This window comes from Vombatus ursinus, unplaced genomic scaffold (genome assembly GCF_900497805.2).
Source record: "Vombatus ursinus unplaced genomic scaffold, bare-nosed wombat genome assembly UNPS02014181.1, whole genome shotgun sequence".
Taxonomy (NCBI): Eukaryota; Metazoa; Chordata; class Mammalia; order Diprotodontia; family Vombatidae; genus Vombatus; species Vombatus ursinus.
Window position 1 is genome coordinate 1,432,370 of NW_020953959.1, and position 10,695 is coordinate 1,443,064.

General features: G+C 48.5%; 1 protein-coding gene across 1 annotated transcript in view; it reads left to right on the forward strand.

Moving 5' to 3' along the window:
- The first annotated feature begins 5,483 nt into the window (after positions 1–5,483).
- The window catches only part of RMND5A (required for meiotic nuclear division 5 homolog A), a 73,372-nt gene continuing 68,160 nt past the window's right edge, over positions 5,484–10,695 (forward strand). Inside the window, exon 1 of the mRNA XM_027860450.1 lies at positions 5,484–5,666. Coding sequence (XP_027716251.1) covers positions 5,525–5,666 — 142 coding nt within the window. The 5' untranslated portion in view covers positions 5,484–5,524. The remainder of the gene's footprint in view (positions 5,667–10,695) is intronic.

Genomic DNA, 10,695 nt, shown 5'->3' on the forward strand with positions numbered 1-10,695 from the left:
AAACAGAGAGACAGAGAGATAGAAACAGAGACAGAGAAAGACAGAAGAGAGGCAGACAGAGAAGAGAGAGAGAACTAATTGGGGAAGGAGATATTTCCTTTCCATCATCATTATCAAAAATCCACTACTTCAGAGAAAAATAAAAAAGACACTTTATACAAAGATGTTTGTAGCTTATACTCCCTAATATTTAAAAACTTGAAACCTAGAACGCCAAATGGCTAAATGGACTATGATTAGAGATTGGAGATGGAGGTTGTTTCAACCTAAATAGAAGCAAATATGGAAAACATCCTGAAATGTGGAAAAGTCTGCATGAAGTAACGCAGTTAAAAAGTAGAGTTAGAAGTCCTGTACGAGCATACAAGTGCCAATTCTAGCTGGTTCCACTCCCAAGAGCCTGGGAAAGTCCACCCCTCTGGTCTGCAGAAGGAGGTGACTGGATGAGATGAGCTCTGTGGTCCCTTTTAGGCTTGAGGTTATGATCCTGTGATCCCCACCCGAACATGAAGACATTGGGGCTCAGAGAAGGAGTGAAGGAACTTGTTCAGTGCCACTGATGTGGTTTCAGAGGTTCAAGGACCTCTCAAAGACCGAAGTACAGGACAGGGTGGTCTGGAACGAATTCACGGACTCAAGCATTCTTCAATTCAAGTTGGCAAAGGCATATTATAACACTAATATGGCGGGCAGAGCTCCTTAAGGGATTCTGCAACCAACAGGAAGGATGCTAAAGCTTATATAGGAAAAGTAGTGGATTATGTAGCAAGTATGCTAATTAGGTGATAACATACAACTTTGGTCATTCACTACTAGAAACTGGGGGAGAGGGAGGAGAGGGTTCCTAAGGGGTGTAGGGGTGTATTTTGGGTCTGTTATGTCTGTAACAAGATAGCTTTGGAGTTGATGTCTATAACTGGACCTCTGGATCACACACAATAACCGTGGGAAACAATACATGATGTTTTGTTGATACAAAATAGTATCGTTCATACAAGGGAAATTTTACAGAGGTCAGCTTGTTCTTGTAACAGGGAGAGACAGCGAGATGGTTTACCTCACTGGACCCACTCCTGAGTTATTGCCAGAGATAGGGTCTTTGGCCTGGGGAGAAAACTGTCAGGGATAGTGTTTTGAGGCTAGGGAGAAATATGGTCTTGGAATTGGGGTCCAAGCACAGGCACCCAAGCACCCTATAACCACCGACTGCTCAGTGGCTTCAACCTCTTTTCATTGACTTTCCACAACCCCAAAATAAGCATTTCGCACCCCACCCCTCCAAACCCTATGGATGGTACTAAAACAATTTTTTTCCCCACAGAGCTAACAATATCCTTAAAAGAGAGGCTGTCTTTTTCAAAAGTCTATATTCCCCAAGTTCATGATGAAATACTAAAATTAACCTGTGCTCTTCAATTAAAGGTTTGCAGGCTTTCAAAGAAAAGGGTCCTGTTCGTTAGACCTTTGCCCCTAACGGCATTTATATGTTGAGGTCAGGATTTCTGAACTTTAAGAATGGCCAGACTCACTCTCGCAGGATCTTGCTTTTACATAAAAGTCATAGGATCCTCACTGGAGAAGGAAATGGCAAAACACTCTAGTATCTTTGCCAAGAAAACCCCAAATGTGGTCATGAAGAGTCAGATACAACTGAAAAACGACTTAGAAAAAAAACCGCTGTAGGATCATAGATTGAGAGTCAGAAGAGGCTTGAGTGGCCATCTAGACCACCCCCTCATTTTATTAATGAGGAACTGACGACTTTGATTACATGATTTGTCTAGTTCTGCATGGCAGGTGTCTTATCTTATATTCTTTTGATCAAGAAGGTTTTCCTTAGTAGGTGAAATTTGGACTTTCCCCTCTCACCTAGTGCTTTCCCATTTCTTTTATTCCAAGACTGATTGCATTCATTGCAAAGTGAAGGAGAAGATGCATGAAGATTGATTATTTAATATTTCAAAAAGACTCTTCCTTTAGAGCAGTATTTCTCAACCTTGGTAAAATAAGTTCTAATTTCTCTAGTTCTCCACACACTAAAGCTTTTGGTGACTCTGGGACCTGCAGAGCAGAGGGCAGAATGGGCCAGTATGTTCTGGGCTTAGAACAGGCCAGAATTTAGATAGATGGAAAGGAAAGGGAAGATGTTCCTGGCAGAACAGACACAGTAGGGAAAATGTGTAAGGCATGCCAAGGGGACAAGGATACTATTTTGTGCTGAGAAGCCATGGGAGAAAAATTTGGCATGGTAGACTAGGGAGGGAATCAGCCAGATTTCATAAGTTAAGAAAGGGAGGAACAGTGAAGAAAGGTATATAGAATGAATGAGGAAACACTGTACTAAATCCTGGGGATACAAACAGAAAAGCAAGATGGTCCTTGCCTTCACGGAGCTCCCATTCTAATGGAGGAGATAACACAACTGGGAGGTTTTTAGGTGCAAGACAGCCGGAAAAGTCCCTGGGTGCAGCAGTCAAGCAGATGGTGATTCCTCTTCTTTCATGTTGTTTCCATTGATGAAACCTTATCCATTTCTGATGTTGAACCACAGGGGAATGTCAAAGACTTTCTCTTCCATGTCTTTTGTAGCTGTGGTCTCCCAGGAGCCTGCAACAATTGTAAAAGCAGATGCCAAGTCATATCTCCCTGGATGATGACTCTTTGGGCTGGGTTGGAAGCAGGGGGATTCTGCTACTTTTGAGGTCTTTAGGGTTTTCTGAGCAGCTTGCAAAACGATTTTTTAAAAGAAATATTACAGGTGATAAAGTCCTAACTGGGGTGGTCACAGTGCAAACTAAAAGAGAAAGATGGAAGAGAAAATGAAATGGGAGAAGCAGCAGGATTTGATGACTTACGGGGGTCAGGGAAACAACTATCAAAAAAGACTGAGACCCTTTCTGCTACTGAGAAAAACAGGCAAGCCAAGGAGAGTGGGTTTTTGACAACGATGCTATGTTGTTTTGATTAACATCAAGGTTAACAGTGGATTATTCTTTTTAAAAATTTTTATTTAGTATTTTTCCCCCAATTTCATGTAAAACCATTTTTTAATATTTGTTTTTAAAATATTGAGTTAACAATGGATTATTGTAAAGGAGATGTTTAGTTAGGCACTTGGCAGAAAAAGGTCTGGGTCAGAGACATAAATTTGGGAATTTTCTACATAGATGATGACTAGAGCTATGAGAATGGACGAGTTCTCTCACAAAAGAGCAGAGATGGAAGGTCTGAACTTTGGCAAACACCCAGGTAAGAAGTGGGAGGAGGAAATGGAGCCGGCAAAAGACGCAGAAAAGGGAAGAAAAAAAAAAGGCACTGGAGTCGTGCTCCAAGGGAGGAGGTCCATGGAGTCCGGGGTCGCTAACGTCAAACGCTACAGACAAGGTCAAGGATACTGAAGACTAAGGGGACTGAGTGACATTGGAGTTGGCAAAGAGTGTCCTGGCGCCCTCTGAGTCCCTGGGCCCGAGTTGGGGATGGCGGAGAAGCCAGACTTCCTGACCTAGCGGGTGAGGAAAGCAGTGGTGAGAAAACAGAGGAAGCAAGTACAGACCTATTGTTTGAGAGTGTTGACAGAGAAACCAAGGAGAGGATAAAGATAGCGGTTGAGTGTTTGCGCGAAGTGGGGTCAGAGGAAGGCTGCTCTTCCCTAGTCCCGAAATGTGACTTAGACACTGTCTGCCCAATGGACGCCAAAGGATGCAGGAGAGGGGATGACTGTGGGAGCAGGATCCCAAAGGAGGAGAAAAGGGCTCCAGAGTGTAAGAAAGCCTACGATAGCTAATCATAATAGAATTTATACAGAGCTTTACAAACATGAGCTCGTTTGATCCGCAAAACAACCCTGGGGATATTATCTCCATTTTACAGATGAGGAAACTGAGGCCAAGGTTAAGTGACTAGCCCAGGGTCACACACCTACTGAGAATGGATTTGAACTCAGCTCCTCCTGACTCCAGGTGCGCTGCTCTAGTTACTAGGAGGACGCGAGGGGATACATTTTTTTTTTCCCCGTAAACTGACGGGCTGAAAACGTCAATTTGGAGAAAGCGACCAGTTGTTTACAAGCAAGAGCACTGAACTGGCCAGGCGAGGGCACGGCTCGAGCAAAGGTACAGAAGAAAGAGGGGGCACGTCCCTTGAATGGGGGGACCGGAAGGTCAGCACCGCTGGAAGCAAGGACCCCTATTTCCTTGCTCCAGCAGCTGCTGCTGAGTCAAGTGTAAGGACTCCGCTCCTCCCCTCCCCCTCCCGCTCCTCCGATAAATACAAATACACATACACATACACATGGAAACCACAGTAGCCCCGCCCTCCCTCAGCCGCACGTGCGGGAGCCACGCGCCCGCTCGGCCCCGCCTCTCGCCTGCGCCTGCGCCCTTCCTCCTCGAACTCCCCCCCTCTCCGTACTCGCCCCGTCCCCCCCCCCCCCCCCCCGCTGCCCGCCGAGCCAACCGAGTTCTAAGGTCACTAATTAATCATAATGACTAATAAAAGCCATTGGCTTGCTCCTGCGGGGGAGCCGGTCTCGAGTTGTCCCTTCCCATCTCAGGACAGTTGTCAGGGTCTTATCAGCCTGCCCAGTCTCTGCCACCAATAGACCTGGTCAGCTCAGCCACTCCCGCCCTGGCCCTTGGGAGGTCGGGGATAGGAAAGAAGCAGGGAAGTGGTGCGCGGGCTTCCTTAGGCTAGGGTCGGTCTTTCTTTTGCCTTCCCGGGATAAATTCCCCCCTCCGACAGCGAGTCGGTTGGTTTGGCCTGCTCAACTCGGATTGGGGGAGGTTTGATGTTGAGGTTCAGGATTGGAGGAGATTCCCTCATGACGTAGTACCTCCGCTAGCCTCCTGGCCATAGGCTCGTTTTCAGGCCGTCCCCAGGGGAGGGGTTAGCGGCCGTTTCCCACTAGATTCGGGCTGCTTCGGAGCCTCCCCCTCTCCCGTCACGCACGTCCCTTGACCTGGTGGGCGCGGGGGTGTCCGGTGGTTTTTCCCCACTCCCCCCCTAGCTGGCCTCTCGTGGTACGGCCCACGCTTTAACCGCGGCTGCGCGCGGCCGGCCCCGCGCTCGGCGCTGCTAGAGACTTGGGCCGTGGCGCTCGCTCGGCTCTCCGGCCCCCCTCTCTTTTTCTCGGACGCCCCGCTTGGTACGGCCCGCGGCCCGGCGCTCCCTCCCCGCCCTCCCCGCCTTCCCCGCCCTCCCCCTCGGGCCGGCGGCGCTTGGTGCGGCCCGGCAGCGAGAACCAGGTCATCGGTCGGTTCCTGTGAAAACAAAAACAATCGGCGGCGGTCGCAGGCGCAGCAGCAGCAGACGAGGGGCGAGCCGGGGCCGGGGCGTCATGGAGCCGGGGGACGCGGGCAGCCCGGGGGACCGCCAGCGCCGCCGCCGCCGCTGAGCCGCCCCCTCCGCCTCCCGAGCTGCCGCCGCTTCAGCCGCCTGAGCCGCCGCGCGGGACACGCCGAGGACCCGGAGCGGGCCCCCGGGCCGGGGGAACGAGGACGGGGACGCGGCCTCGGGGCGGCCCGGCATGGATCAGTGCGTGACGGTGGAGCGGGAGCTGGAGAAGGTGCTGCACAAGTTCTCGGGCTACGGGCAGCTGTGCGAGCGCGGCCTGGAGGAGCTCATCGACTACACGGGCGGCCTCAAGCACGAGATCCTGCAGAGCCAGGGTGCGAGCGCCGGGGGCGGCGGGCTGGGGCCGGGGCCGGGGCCGGGGCTGGGGACGGACCCCGGGACGGGGCGTGGGGGGGGCGAGGAGTGAGGAGGGACGGCTCGGCCCGGACCCTGGGGGGGCGGAGTGAGGAGGGATCGGACGGCCCGGCCCAGACTCTGGGTGGAGGGGGGTTCGCCTGGCCCGGACCCTGGGAGGGAGTGGGGGTCCGCCCCTCTAGCCCCCCTCCTCCCTTCTTCACTTACCTTGGACTCGGGCCATCCTTCCCAGGGGTCAGCCCCCGACACCCCTCGGCCCCTCCCCCCTGTCCCGGGGAGCTTTGGCATTGGAGGCATTGGGCCCTGGGCTCGGGCCCTTGGCTCCCTGACCCTGGTGGTGGTCAGCACAGGACCCCCCTCCGGGGAAGAGATTTATTCCAGGGCCCCCCCCCGACCCCCCATTTTTCCCTTGGCAGCGCCTGGCTCCGTGGCTCCTTGTCCAGGCACCGGGAGCCCCCGACGGCCCCTGGTCCGTTCGTCCCCCTTTTTTCTCGGGAGCAGCCGGTGCCCAGAGCCCGAGGGGTCTCTCGCGTTCTGCTCGCTCCTCTTCCAGCCCAGGCTCCCTGATCTCTGAGCCCCTGAGAGCGCGGGACTCGGGCCAGGCCTGGGGTCTCAATTATTCCCTCGCGGACCCTTGTCAGAGGGTCCCTCTTAACGCCGCTCCAGGCCTCGGTTTCCCCATCTGTAAAGTGAGGGATTTGGATTCCCCGACCTGACTTTTTTTCGCGCTCTGACTTTATTACCTAGTGATTTCCCCCGGCTGCGTGCTCTTCATTTTTCTCCAAGGGATTGGTCAGCAACTGAATTAAGCCTAGAGCTTTCAGTTTCGTCCTTTTCCTCCCTTTTTCTGCGGAATGCTCAGTACCTGATCTCAGCAGCTTACTTATTGCCAGCTCCTGATGTCCTCTAGTTGTCTTCCTTTTTTTTCTCCCTCCTTTCTCTCCTGAGCAATGTTCTGAACTGGATCCCTACTCTCCAGAGCTTGTTGGTGGGTTTTTTTTATTTGTTTGTTTGTTTTTTTGTCTTTTTTTGCATCTGGTTACTGGGAGGTTCTAATACATTCTAGTTGCATCCTCTTTCCCTCTTTTTTTTTTTTTTTTTTTTTTTTTTGAGAGGGCTCAGCACTGAGTTCCTCTAGTCTCTGGCTAGGGTTTTTGGCAGCATGCTTACTGGGAACTTCTAATCCATTCCAGTTTCGTCTTCCTCTTTTTCTTCCCCTTCTTTCCCTCCTTTTTCAGAGGACTCAGCATGGAATTCCATCTCTCTGAGCACACTGGGGCTTTGCAGCTCAGTTACTGGGATTTTTTAATCCGTTCTAATCACACCCGCCTTCCTTTCCCTCCTTTTCTAGGAAGAGTTTAGGGTCACATGCTCACTGGGTCTTTTAATCCTTCCCAATTGTAAGGAGGGTCTTCCTGCTCAGAGCACCTGGGTTACTGGGAGCTTCTCATCCACTTTGGATGCATTTCACTCCCTTGTCCCCTTCGTTCCTGTGGGGTCCCCTAGACCAGTACCTCCTGGGTCTCTTCATCCCTGGTACTAGCAGTACCTAATCCATTTTTAAAGTTGGTTTCTCCTTTGTCCTCCTCCTTATCCCCAAAAGACTACTCGGAGCTCCAAGGAAAGGGATCACCTTTTCCTTTCTGCAAAGTTCAGCCCTCTTCTAGCTTTTCCTCAGCAGGGACAGGTTTCCAGCGGGCATCTACAGCCTGTTGCCCTAATCCTTCCTGTGGCCACTGGTCTTGAGTATCCCTTGGCTTGGCCTCTTTGGACTCTTTGAGTTCCTTTTCTCCCACCTTCCCACCAACTTTTCCCCTCTCCATACAATTGTTATTAATGTGCAGTCATACCGAGAGTTGAGAGGATGGATGGTTGATGTTTTTAGCGGATTAAAGGGCTTCAGAGGTTGGAAATTGGTTGGAAAGGGCCAGCTTCTCAGAACCTCTTCGGTAGTCAGTGACTGAGCTCTGAAGTTGTTAGTAAAGGGAGTAGGAGGATGGTTTGTGTGGAAAGATGCCACCTGGAAATTAATTGGATGAGTAATAAGGGCCCATCCCATCCTGTTTTAAGGAAGACACATAGGACTCAATGAATGGGAGATTTGAGCAAATTGTGTTTGGAGGAGGGATTTTAAATGGGTTGGTGCACATTGTTAAATAAAAGACAGTGTTTGCAGTTGGTTTTCCTTTAGGAAAAGCACAACATTTGGGATTTTTATTCTTAACTTGTTTGCTAGCAATAGTAACCTTAACTAGCTTTTTGGGCTCTTATGAACTGCAGAGCCATAATCTTTCTTAGGGACAGGCTGAATTTACCTGAGCTCTTTGCGTGCCAACATGAGCACTTGAGGAAATGTGCACTTTGCCTGTGTAGCTGAAGGTGTGAGTGGTTCTAGTGAGGTGGGGTAGGGTGGGGTATTTTCTATCTGATTATTTTCTGCCTGATAACTCTATGTTTGTCTCCCAGAAAGCAGAGTTTTTCCCATATGAGTATTCTTTCTCAAGAATATATTACCTTCAGTTATTCTGGTAGAGATGGTTAAAATAAGCCCAGAGTGTATCTGCTTTGTAAGTGTTAACCCCTTGGAAAGTGGGGCTTGGTCAAGTGGCTTTGTTGCTTGTGGATCTCTGTGATGGGGCCAAATGTAAATGAAAGGTCCAAATTAGTGGTGGTTTTTTGAATTCAATCAACCGAAGCTTGTTTAGACCAAGCAGCGAACTCTATTGATGTTATTCTCTAACTTTCCTTGATAGGGACAAGGAGTTTTCCAAACTTTGCACTTCTTTGCAAGGCTTATCGATCTAGTCTAATTCAGGAGAAATGACAGCATACTTGGGGGAAATGAGAGTTTCTCTCTAACTGGTAGCATCTAATCTTATGTCACCTTGCCTTACCAGCACTCATAGTCTCCATTACTGCTTTCCAGGAGTGCTATACACATTTTAACTGTATTATAGTTAAATGTATTATAGTTAATGTGTTTTTAGTTATTTCAGTCGTGTCAGACTTATTGTGGCCCCATTTGGGGTTTTCTTGGCAAAGATACTGGAATGGTTTGCCATTTATTTCCTTCTTCAGCTCATTTTATAGACGAGGAAACTGAGGTAAACAGGGTTAAGTGACTTGCCCAGGGTCACACAACTAGTTAAGTGTCTGAGGCCAGATTTGAACTCAGAAAGATGAGTCTTCCTGACTCCAAGCCCATGACTCTATCCACTGAGCCACCTAGCTGCCCTAGTTATTTATATACTTGACTTGTCCTTGCTAAATCCTATGTGTGATTTTATAATGGTAGCTATTGAATTTTCCTTCAGGTGCAAGGATCTTTCTTTTCCCTCATTGGAAAGTGTGTGTGTGTGTGTGTGTGTGTGTGTGTGTGTGTGTGTGTGTTAATAAGTATTTGTGTAGTGCTGTGTGGTAGCAAGTATGCCACAGGATGGGTAATAATATAGTTAACTTCTGGCTCTGTGTGGCTGTAAGGCCACCTGCTTTTGACCAGTGAAAAGAAGCTGTAATGGCAACCTTTTGTGCCCCATCTTCCCCCACACCTTGGCCTCATTGTTGCAGCTGTTAGACGCCTCTGGACAAGCTGGGTAGTTAAGTGTTTTGAAATTCCTTTTGTGACACTACCATGGAATTATTCCAAAATTGCAGCTTGGGTCACCCTATAATAAGAGTCAGGTAGGGTGTGAGGAAGTCTGGGTTGTGTTTTGTGAACACAAAGCCATTTCAGCTTAAGTTGATGTGGTGGACGCAAATAAAATGTCCTGAGGTAGAAGCTGGTTGTGGAGCTAAATGCTACGAATGATACCATACCGTCCTTCACCTTGTCACTTTCAGGAAGGTTTCTATAGGTGTCTTGCTCTGATTCATCAGATCATTCTCTCTTAGAACAATACTTGGTGTTCATAACACTCTTTAAGGGTCAGAAAGTACTTTTATGTTTATTATCTCCGTTTATCCTCACTAGAGTCCTGGGAGGAAACTGAGACTAAAGTGATTGACCTGCTCTTGATCACACAACTAGTCCATTTAAATCCAGGTCTCTCTTATATCCAGGTCTCTCTTGGCTCTAGGGACAGCCCTTTCCACTCCTGGCTGGCCTTCCATTTGAATAGGGGCTTATTTACATTTTACAAAGCTCTTGGAAGCACTGTCATTTCAACAGTCCTGGGAGGTGTAGGTGGTGTAGTTATACCTGTTTTCAGCTGACTACAGTGATTGGAGGTTGGTGACACAGCCCTGCCCAAGGGCCCAGTGACAGGTGATAGGGTGGAAAGAGCCCACGATCTGAGGTTAGGTGACCTTGGTTCAAGCTCTTGCTCTACTAACCTTACTGGTACTCTGCTCTAGGCCTCCGCAAAAGAGGGTGCGGGGACTCATGATGATGTCTGAGGTTTCTTCCGTCACTAATGTTCTGTAAGAGGAGATGCACACTCAAGTTTTTTCCCTCCATGGTCTTTCCACAGAGAAAATCTAGATGTGCAAGTGCATTCTTTAATATTAAACATTTAGATGGCATTTATGCTCTCCTAAGTTGAGAGTTCTCTATGTGTCTCTTTTATTTATAACTCTGGGTTTAAGATGATTTAAATTAATCATTGATTTGTTATTTCTCCAACCATATAATTATTTCTCCCTTAGGTTTTTGTGGTATTACAGGTTATTTCCCTAATTAGCACAGCCAGGTCCCAATTAGTGTGACTAATGAATCCCCCCAGTGGTTGTATTATTCAAATTCGTATGGTATTTTTCCTTTGGGCTGGAACCAGTTACTGTATTTTATATAATTAGGACTTTGATTAGTACAAAATTGAACACATCCGATAACTTCATTACTTGCACTGATCAAGACTTAGCAGAATCTAATTTAAGCATGATTCTTGGCCATTTTTGCCCTCCGAGAGAGAGAGAGAGAGAGAGAGAGAGAGAGAGAGAGAGAGTGTGTGTGTGTGTGTGTGTGTGTGTGTGTGTGTGTGTGTGTGTGTG